Genomic DNA, 19,319 nt, shown 5'->3' on the forward strand with positions numbered 1-19,319 from the left:
TACTCGCATTTATATTTTTTCTGACCGTTATACGCCCACACCATTCCGTGGCAATTTCGCCTCTGTCTTATCCTATGGACATTCAGAACGTTCCCTGTTGTTCCTATACCATTTTCCATCATGTTCTCAATAAATGAGCTACATAATGTGCTAATAAAGCTAATAATATGGTGTTTTTACCTTTTAAAGACATTGGTTAAGGTGATTAATGTAGTAGTTCAACAAAATTTGAGTAGTTTAATCAAATCAAATCACATTTTATTGACCGATACACATATTATAAACGCAACATGTAAAGTGTTGGTCCCATGTCTCATGAGCTGGAATAAAAGATCCCAGATGAGCCATACACACAAAAAGATTATTTCTCTTATATTTTGTGCACAAATGTGTTTACATCCCTATTAATGAGCATTTCTCCTTTGCCAAGATAATCATCCACCTGACAGGTGTGGCATATCAAGAAGCTGATTAAACAGCATGATCATTACACCTTATGCTGGGGGCAATAAAAGGGCACTCTAAAATGTGCAGTTTTGTCACACAACACAATGCCACAGATGTCTCAAGTTTTGAGGGAGCATGACCTGTTGCCAGAGAATCGAATGTTCATTTCTCTTCCATAAGCTGCCTCCAAAGTTGTTTTAGAGAATTCGGCAGTATATCCAACCGGTCTGACAACCTCAGACCACGTGTAACCACGTCAGCCCAGGACCTCCACATCCGGCTTCTTCACCTGCAGGATCGTCTGAGGAGGGTGAGTGGGGTGCTGAGGAGTAATTCTGTCTGTAATAAAGCCCTTTTGTGGGGAATAACTCATTCTGATTGGCTGGGCCTGGCTCCCCAGTGGGTGGGCCTAGCTCCCAAGTGGGTGGACCTATGCCCTCCCATGGCTGTGCCCCTGTCCAGCCATGTGAAATCCATAGATTAGTGCCTAATGAATTCATTTCAATTGACTGATTTCCTTCTATGAACTGTAACTCAGTAAAATATTTGAAATTGTTGCATGTTGCGTTTTTTTCAGTAAATACACTATTTATACAAAAGTATGAGGACAACCCTTCAAATTAGTGGATTTGGTTATTTCAGCCACCTGTCACTGACAGGTGTATAAAATCGAGCACACGGCCATGTAATCTCTATAGACAAATATTGGCAGTAGAATGGCCTTACTGAAGAGCTCAGTGACTTTTAACCTGGTACCGTCATAGGATGCCACCTTTGCAACAAGTCAGTTTGTCAAATTTCTGCCCTGCTAGTGCTGTTATTGTGAAGTGGAAACATCTAGGAGCAACAAGTGATCAGCCGCGAAGTGATAGGCCACACAAGCTCACAGAACGGGACTGCCGAGTGCTGAAGCGCGTAGCACATAAAAATCATCTGTTCTTGGTTGCAACACTCACTACCGAGTTCCAAACTGCCTCTGGAAGCAACTTCAGCACAATAACTGTTTGTCGGAAGCTTCATGAAATGGGTTTCCATGGCCAAGCAGCCCCACACAAGCCTAAGATCACCATGTGCAATGCCAAGCATTGTCTGGAGTGGTATAAAGCTTGCCACAATTGTACTCTGGAGCAGTGGAAACACAATCTCTGGAGTGATGAATCACGCTTTACCATCTGGCAGTCCGACGGACAAATCTGGGTTTGGCGGATGCCAGAAGAACGCTACCTGCCCCAATGTACAGTGCCAACTGTAAAGTTTGGTGGAGGAGGAATAATGGTCTGGGGCTTTGTCATGGTTTGGGCTAGGCCCCTTAGTTCCAGTGAAGGGAAATCTTAATGCTACAGCATATATATATATATATATGGAAAATGTAGGATGGAATAGTATATGTACAGCAATAGTTAAGATAGGCCTTGACTAGAATACAGGCCTTGACTAGAATACAGGCCTTGACTAGAATACAGACCTTGACTAAAAGATAGGCATTGACTAGAATACAGTACCAACATATGAAGTGGGTAAAACAGTATGTAGACATGATTAAAGTGACCAGTGTTCCATGTCTATGTACATAGGCAGCAGCCTCTAAGGTGCAGGGTTGAGTAACCGGGTGGTAGCCGGCTAGTGACAGTGACTAAGTTCAGGGCAGGGTACTGGCTGGAGGAAGGCTAGTGATGGCCTTGAGATAGAAGCTGCTGTTTTTCAGTCTCTCAGTCCCAACTTTGATGCACCTGTACTGACCTCGCCTTCTGGATAATAGCGGGGTGAACAGGCCGTGGTTAATTCTAAAATATAATGGCATATTGTTGAAAACTGGTCCACTATCCACAAATTAACAGGATTCGCGTTTTATATGGCAACAAAAATTATATGGTAATACCACCTTTCCTAAATCTGATTCAGCACTGGCGGCCATATTGGATTTAGAAGAAAAAAAATTGGGGCACCCCTTCTAATATCAATGAATACATCACAAAGAGCTAAGGCTCTGTCTCTCTCGCTCTCTCTTGCTCTCTCTCGCTGGATCGCTCTCTTTCTCTCTTTCCTCTCTCTCTCACCTCTCTCTCTTTCTCTCTCTCAATTCAATTCAATTGACTTTATTGACATGGTAAGTTCATTATTACTTACATTGTCAAAGTATACATATAGAAAAATGAAAAATATATATTTATATATATATATAACATATATATATATATATATATATATATATATATATATATATATATATATATATATATAAATAAATGGTGTGACCAACAGCAATAATAATAGTAGTAGTGGACATGGGATTACCATTAACAACAACTACAACAACAATATTAATGAGAATAATAATACATTAAAGCAATAGTAGTAGACCAGTCTAAACCTGATTTAGAAGCCACATGACCTGGTATGAAAGACAAAACAAAACAAGATGGGAAATATTATTGACATTACATTGCACTTTTCACTGGCTATCCCTCAGGTTGTGGCAGGAGGACACATATTTGGCTGCCAAAACTGCACATTTTGGCTTTTCACCCAATAAATATTAGATTTTTTCTTCATCTTTTATAGTTTCAAATTCTTTGTATTGAATTATAATTTTGGGAAAGAAATATTCTCTTAGGTCTGAGTATTTGTCACAGTGTAATAGGAAATGCAGCTCTGTCTCTACCTCTCCCCTGGAGCAGAGTGAGCACAGCCTGTCCTCTCTGGGCAGCCAGGTTTGTCTGTGACGACCGGTCTCTATAGACAGACTGTCCTCTCTGGGCAGCCAAGTTTGTCTGTGATGACCGGTCTCTATAGCCAGACTGTGCCCACTGAGTCTGTACCTAGTCAGTGTTTTCCTCAGTTTTCTATCAATCACATTGGTCAGATAGTCTGCCACCAAGTACTGTCTGTTTAGAGCCAAATAGCAATGAAGTTTCCTTAGATTGTTTGTGGTGTCTTTCCAATAGGTGATATATTTTTCTCTTTGTTTTGTGATGATTTGGTTGGGCCAGATTTTCTGAGTGCTGTCCTGAGGCTTTATGGGCTTGGTTTGGGTTTGTGAACTGAGCCTCAGAACCAGCTGGCTGAGGGGACTCTTCTCTGGTTTCATCTCTTCACATTGTAAAGCTGTGTGATGGAATGTTTTGTGGTCACTTGTTTTTAGATGTTTGTAAAATTTGATGGCCCAATTCTGCTTTACATGCGTTATTTGGCGTTTTTCTTTGCACTTGCAATACAGTCTCGCAAAACTCTGCATGCAGTATTTCAGTTGGATGTTTGTCCCATTTGGTGAATTTATTATTAGAGAGTGGACCCCATACTTCACTGCCATATAGAGCAATTGGTTCTATAACCGATTGGAAAATCTTGAGCCAGTGTCATGCCCTGACCTGAGAGAGCCGTTTTTCTCTGTTTAGTTAGATCAGGGTGTGATATGGGGTGGGCATTCTATGTATTTATATTTCTATGTTTTGGCCAGGTATGGTTTCCAATCAGAGGCAGCTGTCTATCGTTGTCTCTGATTGGGAACCATACTTAGGCAGCCCTTTTTCCCTCCTTGAGTTGTGGGATCTTATTTTTGTACTGCTCTGTAAAGCCTGCAAGACGTGACGGTCGTTTACCATTGTTTATTATTTTGTTTAAGTGTTCTGAGTTAAAATAAATATCAAGATGAACACTTACCACGCTACACCTTGGTCTACTCCTTTGGACAACCGTTACAGACAGATTCTAATTGGAATTTCGATTTTAATGTTCCTTTTAATGGCATAGAATGCTCTTCTTGCTTTGTCTCTCAGCTCATTCACAGCCATGTGAAAGCTACATGTGTTGCTGATATTTAGTCCTAGATATGTGTAGTTTTTGGTGTGTTCTAATAGAACTGTGTCCAAATAGAATTTATATTTGTCATCCTGATTCTCGGACCTTTTTTGGAATATCATTGTATTTTATTTTTTTAGGTTAACGGTCAGAGCCCAGGTCTGACAGAACCTGTGAAGACAATCTAGGTGCTGCTATAACCCCTCTTTAGTGGGAGACAGCAGCACCAGGTCATCTGCGTACAGCAGACACTTGATTTCAGTGTTGTGTAGGGTGATACCAGGTGCTTCCGATTCTTCTAATGTTTTTGCCAATTCATTAATGTAGATGTTAAATAGTGCTGGACTTATTGGGCAGCCCTGTTTCACTCCCCGTCCCTGAGAGAAGAAGTCTGTTTGCTTGTTGCCAATTTTAACCGCACATTTGTTTTTAGTGTACATTGATTTAATAATATCATATGTTTTCCCTCCAATACCATATTCTATTAGTTGAAATGCTTTCTTGAAATCTACAAAACACGAGTAGATGTTTGTGTGGAGGGTGTAAATGTGGTCTATTGTACGATACATTTTTAGAAATCCAATCTGGCTTCTGCTCAGGACGTTGTGTTCGTCAAGAAAATTATGTAGTCTGCTATTTATAATACTGCAGAGAATTTTCCCCAAGTTGCTGTTAACACAAATTCCTCTGATTATTTGGGTCAAATTTGTTTCCATTTTTATAGATTGGTGTGATCAATCCCTGTTCCCAAATATCGGGGAAAATAACTGTAGTGAGGATAATGTTGAAGAGTTTGAGCATAGCCAATTTGAATTTGTGGTCTGTATAATTGATCATTTCATTTAAAATACCATCAGCACCACAGGCCTTTTTGGGTTGGAGAGTGCATATTGTTTCCAATAATTCTTCTTCTGTAATTGGGGTATCCACAGGATTCTGATAGTCTTTGACTGCTGATTCAAGGATTTGTAATTTTTCTTGTATATCTTTTTGTTCTGGGCTCTTTGTTATATTGCTGTAGAGGTTTGCAAAGTGATTTCTCCACATATCCCCATTTTGGATAGGCAATTCCTCCTGATGAGGTTTGTTTAATTTATTCCAATTCTCCCATAAGTGGTTTGATTCTATGGATTCCTCAATTACATCCAGCTGTTTTCTAATGTGCTTTTCCTTTTTTTGTTCTTAGGGTGTGTTTATATTGCTTCAGTGTTTCCCCATATTGAAGGCGTATATTTTTGTTGTCTGTTTTTCATTAGATATATTTCTCAATGACTTTCTTAGATTTTTGCAATCATTATCAAACTACTTTTCATTTTCTGTTATTTCTGGTTTGCTCTTATGCTTCTTTAGATTAGCCAAGGAGGCTAAATTGTCAAATATAAAGTTTATGTTCCAAACGGCTAAATGTACACCTTCGTTGCTGTAGGAGAATGTTAAGGCTAAAAAGTTGTCCAGGAGAGATTGTATTTTTTGGCTACTAATTGCTTTTTGGTAGATGTCTGTACTGTTTGCACTCCATCTATAGGCCTGTTTAGTACCATGTCATTTATTGGGCCGTGATGCTTCATGGTTGGGTTTCGCTCTTCTCAGATACACTGTGATTTTACTGTGGTCTGAGAGAGGTGTTAGTGGGCTGACTGTGAAGGCTCTGAGAGACTCTGGGTTTAGGTCAGTGAGGAAGTAGTCTACAGTGCTGCTGCCAAGGGATGAGCTGTAGGTGTACCTACCAAAAGAGTCCCCTCTCAGCCTACCATTGACTATGTACAGACCCAGTGTTCGACAGAGCTTCACGAGCTGTACTGTTTTTCACTTTGTCATAGTTGTTTCTGTGGGGGTATGTGGGGAGGGAAAGGTTGATGCTTCCTGGTAGGTGTTTATCCCCATGACTGTTAATAGTGTCTTGTTCTTCTGCTGTTCTAGCATTCAAGTCTCCACACCAGTATGTTGCCTTGAGCCTGAAAGTGACTCCTCTCCCCCTCTAGAATGGAGAAACTCTCTTCATTGAAGTAGGGTGACTCTGAGGGGGGAATGTATGTGGCACAGAGGAATACGTTTTTATCTGTCAAGATAGCCTCCTTGTTGATTTTTAACCAGATAAAGAAATCTCCTGTTTTGATCAATTCGATTGAATGAATTATTTCGGATTTATACCATATTAGCATTCCCCCTGAGTCTCTGCCCTGTCCTGAGTCTCTGCCCTGTCCTGAGTCTCTGCCCTGCCCTGTGTCTCTGCCCTGCCCTGTGTCTCTGCCCTGTCCTGAGTCTCTGCCCTGTCTGATTCCTTTTCATGCACCATGTTTCCTGTAGTACTACAATATCAACATCATCAATTTCTTTCAGGAAGTCTGGGTTTCTGCTCTTTAGCCCAAAAGCAGAGGACTTCAAGCCTTCTAAATTTCAACATGCAACGTAAAAAGATTTCATTCCTTTTTTTTTTCTTTATCTTCAAAATGAGACTAACACTCACAATCCAACTATTAAAATACGTTTTTTAATTAAAGTAAACTCTTATCATGCAAATGTCATTTGTTTATCATTTAAGATAGCATTTGTGTTATGCCACTTGGGTGGATGTACATTTACATTTACATTTAAGTCATTTAGCAGACGCTCTTATCCAGAGCGACTTACAAATTGGTGCATTCACCTATAATATCCAGTAGAAATGTAGTGTGAGGATGGTGGAGTTCTTGTGCTCATCTTACCATGACCCTCGGCCTATCACATGTGAGCATAGTAGACTCAGCATTTGTTTAATGTCACTCATTTGGTTGGTGGGGGCTGGGCCAGTTGCTCCTCTCAGCCTGTGCGTAGCTCTGCCTGCTGGGCTGTGGCTCCTCCAAGTGTGGGTATGCGTGGGGGGCAGGGGGGTGGGAGGCCTCGTCTGGGTGGCTCTGAAGCTGGGCTGGGGTGGTCTGTGCTGCGCTGGCTGTGGTGGGCATTGAGGTTGGTGGTGCTGTGGTCGTGGCTGGGGGGTCCAGGGTGCTGGTCTGGGGTGTTGTCTCGGTGATCTCGGTGGGGTGGAGATTGCTCCGCTGTTCCTGGGTGGAGAGGTCGGGCTGCGGTTTAAAGCGACGTCCTTGAGAGTCTTGGCAAGGATGGAGACTGTCTCCCTGTACAGGTGCACATGGTCATAGAGACAGTCCAGATCGAGGGTGGGCCAGGTGTACATTGGGTTGCAGGGCACAGCCCAGGGTGAGGCTGGCGTTTATTCTTTGGATTGTGGCAGGGTGGAAGTCCTTCCTCTGTAGAAGGGTTGACACCACGATTCTTGAGTTGGGGAAGATTGCGGAGGCCTTCTCAATCCCTCCCCGTAGTGAAGTCACCACCCTCTCCTGCTGAGCACGCAGGTCGTTGCTTCTGGTGTGTATGATTATGTGGCTTGGCGACCTGAGATGGACCTTATCAAGCAGCTCCATGGCACTCTGCGTTGTTGGGCAGCACACCTTTCTCCTTTTGTGTCGAGTGAAAAGTTTCTTCTCCTGAACAAACTTCCCATTTGAGTCCATCAACAGGACGATGTCAGCCAGTGTTTCTTCTGGACTGGAGGGGGCAGAGGGGGGGCTGGTGGGTGTTGGAGCTGGAGCTGGGGTGTGGCTGGTCTGTGCCGGTGCCGCTGTCAGTGGGAGGCTGTTCTGTGGGTTGGGGAGGAGGGGTGCAGCAGGCAGGGGAAGCCTGGCTGGTTGAGGTGGGCTCCTCTGCTGTGTGAGGGCAGGTCATAGAGTGGTGTTCTAGCTTCTGCAGCCTGTCCTCTGTTCTCTTTCTCTCCTGCAGCCTGTCCTCTGTTCTCTTTCTCTCCTGCAGCCTGTCCTCTGTTCTCTTTCTCTCCTGCAGCCTGTCCTCTGTTCTCTTTCTCTCCTGCAGCCTGTCCTCTGTTCTCTTTCTCTCCTGCAGCCTGTCCTCTGTTCTCTTTCTCTCCTGCAGCCTGTCCTCTGTTCTCTTTCTCTCCTGAAGCTCCTCTCTTAGTGAGGTCAGATCGTTATTACTATTCTGCCTGTCTTTTTGGAGCTCTCTCACTTCCTTTGTTAGATCAGCCAGCTCTCTCTTGAGTCCGTCTCTCTCTTGCTGAAGCTCTTTCAGCTGTGTTGCAAGGCTGCTGTCCTGCTCTGTCCCACCTTGGTTAGGAGCTCCTCTAAGGTCTGGTTGATGCTAACACCTTGGTTAGGAGGTCCTCTAAGGTCTGGTTGATGTTAACACCTTGGTTAGGAGCTCCTCTAAGGTCTGGTTGATGTTAACACCTTGGTTAGGAGCTCCTCTAAGGTCTGGTTGATGTTAACACCTTGGTTAGGAGCTCCTCTAAGGTCTGGTTGATGTTAACACCTTGGTTAGGAGCTCCTCTAAGGTCTGGTTGTCTGGTTGCTGTTTGCTCACGCTCTCCCTGAGCAGAACCACCTCCCCCTCCAGTCTGGTGGACCACCTCCCCCTCCAGTCTGGAGGACCACCTCCCCCTCCAGTCTGGTGGACCACCTCCCCCTCCAGTCTGGGGAACTCATCCCTCATGGTATCCATGGTGGTGAGGAGGACCACCTCCCCCTCCAGTCTGGTGAACTCATCCCTCATGGTATCCATGGTGGTGAGGAGGACCACCTCCCCCCTCCAGTCTGGTGAACTCATCCCTCATGGTATCCATGGTGGTGAGGAGGACCACCTCCCCCTCCAGTCTGGTGAACTCATCCCTCATGGCAGCCACGGTGGTGAGGAGGACCACCTCCCCCTCCAGTCTGGTGAACTCATCCCTCATGGTATCCATGGTGGTGAGGAGGACCACTTCCCCCTCCAGTCTGGTGAACTCATCCCTCATGGTATCCATGGTGGTGAGGAGGACCATCTCCTCCCTCCAGTCTGGTGAACTCATCCCTCATGGTATCCATGGTGGTGAGGAGGACCACCTCCCCCTCCAGTCTGGTGAACTCATCCCTCATGGCAGCCATGGTGGTGAGGAGGACCACCTCCCCCTCCAGTCTGGTGAACTCATCCCTCATGGCAGCCATGGTGGTGAGGAGGGCCTGAGCCTGCTCTGCACTGAGGGGGTCGCTCTCCTCCTGGGGCGTGTCCTCCACTATGGTGGGAAGAGAGGAGCTGGATGTGCCTTTTTGGGTGAGGATAGTAGGGGTGAGGGTGGTGCTGGTGGAGTTTGTCTTGTGGGAGGGCATGTCACTGGTGGTGTCCTACTCTCTCTCCGCTCTCTCCTTAATGGTCTGAAAGTCTTTTTCAAACAGCCTAATATTACCTTGCACCAGTCCCAGTCTTGTAGAGGTTGATTGTTATCATGTTGCTGTCAGGGTCGTCTGTCTCTTTGATTTTCAGCTTCCACCCATTACAGATTCCCTCTGTCTTTATGGATGGGTAGTGAGAGCAGACTGCTGAGCGCCATGCATTTGGCTGGTCAGTGAGGAAGATGAGATTACTCACATGACCGTTTTTGTAGAGGTCTGCAAAAAGGGTTTCTGGCATCTCCTTTAGTAGTTTCTGTTTAAAAGCTTTCCTTGTTGTGTCATTTTTGGCCTCTGGAGGGAATGGACTCAGCGCTGAGGGGGAGTGGGGACATGCTGCCTGTGGGCTCTGCTCCTACTGCTGCTCTGTTCTGCTGCCCCATTGCCGTGGCAACCGATTTGTTTGTCTGCTACTGTTGCTAGCTAGCGCTAATTTAGCTCAAACTCCAAAAAGAGTGACGAATCTTCACACCAAAAAACAGAAGATATGTTTAAAGTTCGTCCGTGCTCCTTTTTGGTTTACTCACTCAGTTTGGTCGTTTGATGTAGTTCTATTAACCCCCCTTGCTAGGTTTGTTCTAGCTCGTTTCTTCTGGCTAGCTTGTTAGCCTGCTGGCTAGGTCTTTGTTGTGTAGCTAGCTAGCTAGAGTCAAAACTTCTTAACTTGAGGCACAAAGTAACTTTTTTTTCTATTCTGAATGAATAGAGTTGTTGTTCATCACTTCTTGTCTGGAATTCTTTTTAGATTTGAGTGTTTATCTCATTCTAAAAACAAAACACAGGAGCTCATGTTGAGCATGTCTGTAGCTCTCTCTCTCTCTCTCTCTCTCTCTCTCTCTCTCTGGATCTCTCTCTCCATGTGTATGTGACCAATAACATTTGATATGGATCTTTCTCTCTCTCTTTCTCTCTCTCTCATCTCTCTCTCTCTCTTATCTCTCTCTCTCTTATCTCTCATCTCTCTCTCTCTTATCTCTCATCTCTCTTATCTCTCTCTATCTCTCTATCTCTCTCTTCTCTCATCTCTCTCTTCTCTCATCTCTCTCTTATCTCTCATCTCTCTCTTATCTCTCTCCTCTCTCTCTCTCTTATCTCTCTCTCTCTCTCTTATCTCTCTCTTATCTCTCGCTCTTATCTCTCTCTCTCTCTTATCTCTCTTATCTCTCTTATCTCTCAAATCTCTCATCTCTCTTATCTCTCTCTATTTCTCTATCTCTCTCTTCTCTCATCTCTCATCTCTCTCTTATCTCTCATCTCTCTCTTATCTCTCTCCTCTCTCTCTCTTATTTCTCTCTCTCTCCCCTCTCTCTCTCACTCTCCTTTCTCTCTCCATGTGTATGTGGCCAATAACATTTTATTTGATTTGGATCTCTCTCTCTGGATCTCTCTCTCCTTTCTCTCATTTTCTCTCTCACATCAATATGTATTGTACATATTGCCAAAACGTACTTTGGAAATGAATGATTCATTAAAAATATTAACATATTAAGAAAATAACAAGAAGTACTTTTCTATTTCTCTCCCTCTATTCACCATCCCTCTCTCTCTCTGTCCTGTGGTTTACTGATGAGTCATTCAGTTACTTCCTGTTAGACTCACCTCTGGCCGCAAACTCTTAACAGTGGTGCCAAGATGCACCTGGCTCAAGGGAGGGAGGAATGTGAGGGGTGAAAGGGAGGGAAGGAGGGGGAGAGAAGCAGGAAGAGAGGAAGGGTTTCATTTCCTAGGTATGGATTTCAGTAACATGAATGTGTCTTTGTCTGGTCCGGGCTATTTGAGATGCATCCAATTAAAAGCTTTCAATTACTTTAATTTGTGGGAATATAAAGTGAATTGAGTTACTGTATAAGGGTGAATACCTTTGAGCAAAACATATGGAGTTATGGACAGAGGGAAAATGAGTAGCAGAATAGGTTAAATCCTTTGAATTTGAATAATTTGAAATATATCTAATTGGTTGAGATGGAAGATAAATGATACACTGCTGAATCATGCCTTCCATTTTATTTTTCCACACCCTAAGAATTGACATTACCCCTAACCACCGATATGCATGATCAGACATTCCTCCATCTCCTAATGGCTATGAGGTTAGGATGGGGCATAACGCAATCTGAACCTAGATCTGTAGTTAATTAACCCTTCACCCCCACAAGGACCACAATGGAAGTCTGATGACTTTTGTGTTTTTAAATAATTGTTGTACTCACATGGCTGAGGCAACTCTTTATGGATTGTCCATTTCTCAAAGAAAATGTCAATTAAAATGTATCAATGAATTAGTTAATTCCTCAACCTTCTCTGTGTTCCCAGATGAGGAGACGGGTCTGGAGATGCACAAGGTCACCCGTCCCCCAGGCTTCAACACCAACCGCAGACGCAGCCGGGCGGTGCTCTACCACCTGTCTGGACACCTGCAGAAACAGGACAAGAGCAAGATCAAACTCAACAACGTAAGTCGCCCTATTACACACACACATGGACACACACAACACACACACCTTGCCTTGACAGTTTAGTGTCCAACCACATCTCAAGGATCGCTACAAGGACATTGAGTACGTTCGCTTTGAGGAAGCTTACTCAATCTACAAAATCCAGTCCCTCCTGACCCAGTCCCTTTCATGTGTATCCATAAATATGGGTTTGGGCCAGTAATGGAGGACAGAGAGAGGTGACTTCACACCAGATGGGATGAAGGTTGTTGGATCCAACTGAGCAGGTTCTCCTTGACTTTGGTGAACATAGCCATGTATTTGTTATTCCGTTCATGTAGATATTTAATTTAAACCTTTTTTAACAAGGCAAGTCAGTTAAGAACACATTCTTATTTAAAATGACGGCCTACCAAAAGGCAAAAGACCTCCTGCGGGGACGGGGGCTGGGATTAAAAATAAATAACATATAAATATAGGACAAAACACACATCACAACAAGAGAGACACCACAACACTACATAAAGAGAGACCTAAGACAACAACATAGCACCACTCCAGAACATATTGTTGACGTGTCTCTCTCTCCTCACCCCTCCAGAACATGTTGTTGACGTGTCTCTCCTCACCCCTCCAGAACATGTTGTTGACGTGTCTCTCTCCTCACCCCTCCAGAACATGTTGTTGACGTGTCTCTCTCTCCTCACCCCTCCAGAACATGTTGCTGACCTGTCTCTCTCTCCTCACCCTTCCAGAACATGTTGTTGACATGTCTCTCTCTCCTCACCCCTCCAGAACATGTTGTTGACGTGTCTCTCTCTCCTCACCCCTCCAGAACATGTTGTTGACGTGTCTCTCTCTCCTCACCCCTCCAGAACGTTGTTGACGTGTCTCTCCTCACCCCTCCAGAACATGTTATTGACGTCTCTCTCCTCACCCCTCCAGAACATGTTATTGACGTCTCTCTCCTCACCCCTCCAGAACATGTGGTTGACGTGTCTCTCCTCACCCCTCCAGAACATGTTGTTGACGTGTCTCTCTCTCCTCACCCCTCCAGAACATGTTGACGTGTCTCTCTCCTCACCCCTCCAGAACATGTTGTTGATGTGTTTCTCTCCTCACCCCTCCAGAACATGTTGTTGACGTGTCTCTCTCTCCTCACCCCTCCAGAACATGTTTGTTGATGTGTCTCTCTCTCTCCTCACCCCTCCAGAACATGTTGTTGACGTGTCTCTCTCTCCTCACCCCTCCAGAACATGTTTGTTGATGTGTCTCTCTCTCTCCTCACCCCTCCAGAACATGTTGTTGACGTCTCTCTCCTCACCCCTCCAGAACATGTTGTTGACGTGTCTCACTCTCTCCTCCCCCCCTCAGAACATGTTGTTGATATGTCTCTCTATCCTCACCCCTCCAGAACATGTTGTTGACGTCTCTCTCTCTCCTCACCCCTCCAGAACATGTTGACGTGTCTCTCTCTCCTCACCCTTCCAGAACATGTTGTTGACGTGTCTCTCCTCACCCCTCCAGAACATGTTATTGACGTCTCTCTCCTCACCCCTCCAGAACATGTTGTTGACGTCTATCTCTCCTCACCCCTCCAGAACATGTGGTTGACGTGTCTCTCCTCACCCCTCCAGAACATCACCCCTCCAGAACATGTTGTTGACGTGTCTCTCTCTCCTCACCCCTCCAGAACATGTTGACGTGTCTCTCTCCTCACCCCTCCAGAACATGTTGTTGACGTGTCTCTCTCCTCACCCCTCCAGAACATGTTGTTGACGTGTCTCTCTATCCTCACCCCTCCAGAACATGTTGTTGACGTGTCTCTCCTCACCCCTCCAGAACATGTTGTTGACGTGTCTCTCTCCTCACCCCTCCAGAACATGTTGTTGACGTGTCTCTCCTCACCGCTCCAGAACATGTTGTTGACGTGTCTCACTCTCTCCTCACCCCTCCAGAACATGTTGTTGACGTGTCTCTCTTCACCCCTCCAGAACATGTTGTTGACCTGTCTCTCTCTCCTCACCCCTCCAGAACATGTTGCTGACCTGTCTCTCTCTCCTCACCCCTCCAGAACATGTTGCTGACGTGTCTCTCCTCACCCCTCCAGAACATGTTGTTGACGTCTCTCTCCTCACCCCTCCAGAACATGTTGTTGACGTGTCTCACTCTCTCCTCACCCCCTCAGAACATGTTGTTGACGTGTCCTCTCTCCTCACCCCTCCAGAACATGTTGTTGACGTGTCTCTCCTCACCCCTCCAGAGCATGTTGTTGACGTCTCTCTCCTCACCCCACCAGAACATGTTATTGACGTCTCTCTCCTCACCCCTCCAGAACATGTTGTTGACGTGTCTCTCTCCTTACCCCTCCAGAACATGTTGTTGACGTCTCTCTCCTCACCCCTCCAGAACATGTTATTGACGTCTCTCTCCTCACCCCTCCAGAACATGTTATTGACGTCTCTCTCCTTACCCCTCCAGAACATGTTGTTGACGTCTCTCTCCTCACCCCTCCAGAACATGTTATTGACGTCTCTCTCCTCACCCCTCCAGAACATGTGGTTGACGTGTCTCTCCTCACCCCTCCAGAACATGTTGTTGACGTGTCTCTCTCTCCTCACCCCTCCAGAACATGTTGACGTGTCTCTCTCCTCACCCCTCCAGAACATGTTGTTGATGTGTTTCTCTCCTCACCCCTCCAGAACATGTTGTTGACGTGTCTCTCTCTCCTCACCCCTCCAGAACATGTTTGTTGATGTGTCTCTCTCTCTCCTCACCCCTCCAGAACATGTTGTTGACGTGTCTCTCTCTCCTCACCCCTCCAGAACATGTTTGTTGATGTGTCTCTCTCTCTCCTCACCCCATCCAGAACATGTTGTTGACGTGTCTCTCTCTCCTCACACCTCCAGAACATGTTGTTGATGTGTCTCTCTCTCTCCTCACCCCTCCAGAACATGTTGTTGACGTCTCTCTCCTCACCCCACCAGAACATGTTGTTGACGTGTCTCACTCTCTCCTCACCCCCTCAGAACATGTTGTTGATGTGTCTCTCTATCCTCACCCCTCCAGAACATGTTGTTGACGTCTCCTCTCTCTCCTCACCCCTCCATAACATGTTGACGTGTCTCTCTCTCCTCACCCCTCCAGAACATGTTGTTGACGTGTCTCTCTCTCCTCACCCCTCCAGAACATGTTGTTGATGTGTCTCTCTCCTCACCCCTCCAGAACATGTTGTTTACGTGTCTCTCTCTCCTCACCCCCTCCAGAACATGTTTGTTGATGTGTCTCTCTCTCTCCTCACCCCTCCAGAACATGTTGTTGACGTGTCTCTCTCCTCACCCCTCCAGAACATGTTGTTGACGTCTCTCTCCTCACCCCTCCAGAACATGTTGTTGACGTCTCTCTCCTCACCCCTCCAGAACATGTTGTTGACGTGTCTCTCTCCTCACCCCTCCAGAACATGTTGTTGACGTGTCTCTCTCTCCTCACCCCTCCAGAACATGTTGTTGACGTGTCTCTCTCTCCTCCCCCCCTCCAGAACATGTTGTTGACGTATCTCTCTCCTCACCCCTCCAGAACATGTTATTGACGTCTCTCTCCTTACCCCTCCAGAACATGTTGTTGACGTGTCTCTCTCCTTACCCCTCCAGAACATGTGTGTGACGTCTCTCTCTCCTCACCCCTCCAGAACATGTTGTTGACGTCTCTCTCCTCACCCCTCCAGAACATGTTATTGACGTCTCTCTCCTTACCCCTCCAGAACATGTTGTTGATGTGTCTCTCTCTTCACCCCTCCAGAACATATTGTTGACGTGTCTCTCTCTCCTCACCCCTCCAGAACATGTGGTTGACGTGTCTCTCTCCTCACCCCTCCAGAACATGTTGTTGACGTGTCTCTCTCCTCACCCCTCCAGAACATGTTGTTGACGTGTCTCTCCTCACCCCTCCAGAACATGTTGTTGATGTGTTTCTCTCCTCACCCCTCCAGAACATGTTGTTGACGTGTCTCTCTCTCCTCACCCCTCCAGAACATGTTGTTGACGTGTCTCTCTCTCCTCACCCCTCCAGAACATGTTGACGTGTCTCTCTCTCCTCACCCCTCCAGAACATGTTGACGTGTTTCTCTCTCCTCACCCCTCCAGAACATGTTGACGTCTCTCTCTCCTCACCCCTCCAGAACATGTTGTTGACGTCTCTCTCTCCTCACCCCTCCAGAACTTGTTGACGTGGTCTCTCTCTGCTCACCTCTCAGAACATGTTATTGACTTCTCTCTCCTCACCCCTCCAGAACATGTTGTTGATGTGTCTCTCTCTCTTCACCCCTCAGAACATGTTGTTGACGTGTCTCTCCTCACCCCTCCAGAACATGTTGGTGACGTGTCCTCTCTCTCCTCACCCCTCAGAACATGTTGTTGACGTGTCCTCTCCTCACCCCTCCAGAACATGTTGTTGACGTGTCTCTCCTCACCCTCCAGAACATGTTGTTGATGTGTCTCTCTCTCTCCTCACCCCTCCAGAACATGTTGTTGACGTGTCTCTCTCTCCTCACCCCTCCAGAACATGTTGTTGACGTGTCTTTCTCTCCTCACCCCTCCAGAACATGTTGTTGACGTGTCTCTCTCTCCTCACCCCTCCAGAACATGTTGTTGACGTGTCTCTCTCTCTTCACCCCTCCAGAACATGTTGTTGACATGTTCTCTCCTCACCCCCTCCAGAACATGTTGTTGACGTGTCTCTCCTCACCCCCTCCAGAACATGTTATTGACGTCTCTCTCTCTCCTCACCCCTCCAGAACTTGTTGACGTGTCTCTCCTCACCCCTCCAGAACTTGTTGACGTGTCTCTCTCTCCTCACCCCTCCAGAACATGTTGTTGACGTCTCTCTCCTCACCCCTCCAGAACATGTTGTTGACGTTTCTCTCTCTCCTCACCCCCTCCAGAACATGTTGTTGACGTGTCTCTCTCCTCACCCCTCCAAAACATGTTGTTGACGTGTCTCTCTCTCCTCACCCCTCCAGAACATGTTGACGTGTCTCTCTCCTCACCCCTCCAGAACATGTTGTTGACGTGTCTCTCTCTCCTCACCCCTCCAGAACATGTTGTTGACGTGTCTCTCTCTCCTCACCCCTCCAGAACATGTTGACGTCTCTCTCTCCTCACCCCTCCAGAACATGTTGTTGACGTCTCTCTCTCCTCACCCCTCCAGAACATGTTATTGACGTCTCTCTCTCTCTCCTCACCCCTCCAGAAGTTGTTGACGTGTCTCTCTCCTCACCCCTCCAGAACATGTTGTTGACGTGTCTCTCCTCACCCCTCCAGAACATGTTATTGACGTCTCTCTCTCTCCTCACCCCTCCAGAACTTGTTGACGTGTCTCTCCTCACCCCTCCAGAACTTGTTGACGTTTCTCTCTCTCCTCACCCCTCCAGAACATGTTGTTGATGTGTCTCTCTCCTCACCCCTCAGAACATGTTGTTGACGTGTCTCTCCTCACCCCTCCAGAACATGTTGTTGACGTTTCTCTCTCTCCTCACCCCTCCAGAACATGTTGTTGACGTGTCTCTCTCTCCTCAACCCCTCCTAAACATGTTGTTGACGTGTCTCTCTCTCCTCACCCCTCCAGAACATGTTGACGTGTCTCTCTCCTCACCCCTCCAGAACATGTTGTTGACGTGTCTCTCTCTCCTCACCCCTCCAGAACATGTTGTTGACGTGTCTCTCTCTCCTCACCCCTCCAGAACATGTTGACGTGTCTCTCTCTCCTCACCCCTCCAGAACATGTTGTTGACGTGTCTCTTCTCACCCCTCCAGAACATGTTATTGACGTCTCTCTCTCTCCTCACCCCTCCAAAACATGTTGTTGACGTGTCTCTCTCTCCTCACCCCTCCAGAACATGTTGTTGACGTGTCTCTCTCTCCTCACCCCTCCAGAACATGTTGTTGACGTGTCTCTCTCTCCTCACCCCTCCAGAACATGTTGTTGATGTGTTTCTCTCCTCACCCCTCCAGAACATGTTGACGTGTCTCTCCTCTCCTCACCCCCTCCAGAACATGTTGTTGACGTGTCTCTCTCTCCTCCACCCCCTCCAGAACATGTTGACGTGTCTCTCCTCACCCCCTCCAGAACATGTTGTTGACGTGTCTCTCTCTCCTCACCCCTCCAGAACATGTTGTTGACGTGTCTCTCTCTCCTCACCCCTCCAGAACATGTTGTTGACGTGTCTCTCCTCACCCCTCCAGAACATGTTGTTGACGTGTCTCTCCTCACCCCTCCAGAACATGTTGTTGACGTCTCTCTCCTCACCCCTCCAGAACATATTATTGACGTCTTTCTCTCCTCACCCCTCCCAGAACATGTTGTTTGACGTGTCTCTCTCTTCCTCACCCCTCAGAACATGTTTGTGGGTGACGTGTCTCTCCTCACCCCTCCAGAACATGTTTGTTGCGTCTCTCCTCTCTCTAACCCCACCGTTGGTGAAGTGTCTCTCCCTCACCCCTCCAGAACATGTTTGTTGACGTCTCCCTCTCCTCACCCCTCCAGAACATTTGTTGACGTCTCTCTCCTCACCCCTCCAGAACATGTTTGTTGACGTCTCTCTCCTCACCCCTCCAGAACATGTTTGACTTCTCTCTCCTCACCCCCTCCAGAACATGTTGTTGACGTGTCTCTCCTCACCCCTCCAGAACATGTTGTTGACCGTCTCTCTCCTCACCCTTCCAGAACATGTTGTTGACGTCTCCTCTCCTCACCCCTCCAGAACATGTTTGGGGACAGGCCGCCCATCCCAGATTACAAGGTGGCAGCCATTCAGAAATCCCGATTCATCTTGCTCCACTACGTGACCTTCAAGGCTGGCTGGGATTGGCATAATCCTGTTGTCTACCTTCTATGTCGCAGTCACAGTGCCCTATAATGTGTGTTTCACTGTGGTGGGGCGGGCGGGACGAAGGAAGCTCCGCCCCCCGCAGCCCCCCCCAGTGTGAGTGACATCCTGGTGGAGATCCTGTTTATGCTGGGTAAGGAGAAGAGAGCTAACATTATTCTAATGTTATTCTAACAGTATTCTGATATTTTTCTAATATTAACTTCTTCTAACATTGCTCCCACATTGTCTAACGTTATCTATTGCATCTATTAGTATAACATTATTCCAACACTATTCTAACATGATCTAACATGACTGCATGTCCCTATTTAAAGACTTTACCCCCTACGTACACTTCCTAATGACAATCTCTATGACTTACATCCTCTGTCAACGGATTGGCATAGTACTTATGGCTAGAGAACTTCCTCTTTCTACACAACACTAATTATATTTTCTCCAGGTGCTTAGTACATTCATTGTGGGAGAATACATACAGTCATCTAATTAAATGAAAAGTTAATTGTAATGAACACTTATTTGTTCATCATTGTATTACTG

General features: G+C 46.4%; 1 protein-coding gene across 1 annotated transcript in view; it reads left to right on the forward strand.

Annotated features, from left to right (window-relative positions):
* LOC115156292 (potassium voltage-gated channel subfamily H member 8-like) overlaps window positions 1-19,319 on the forward strand; it is a 219,652-nt gene that overhangs the window by 124,047 nt on the left and 76,286 nt on the right. Inside the window, 5 exon segments of the mRNA XM_029703745.1 lie at window positions 4,457-4,475; window positions 11,801-11,911; window positions 18,651-18,755; window positions 18,757-18,822; window positions 18,825-18,909. Coding sequence (XP_029559605.1) covers window positions 4,457-4,475; window positions 11,801-11,911; window positions 18,651-18,755; window positions 18,757-18,822; window positions 18,825-18,909 — 386 coding nt within the window.

Source organism: Salmo trutta, chromosome 20 (assembly GCF_901001165.1).
Source record: "Salmo trutta chromosome 20, fSalTru1.1, whole genome shotgun sequence".
NCBI lineage: Eukaryota > Metazoa > Chordata > Actinopteri > Salmoniformes > Salmonidae > Salmo > Salmo trutta.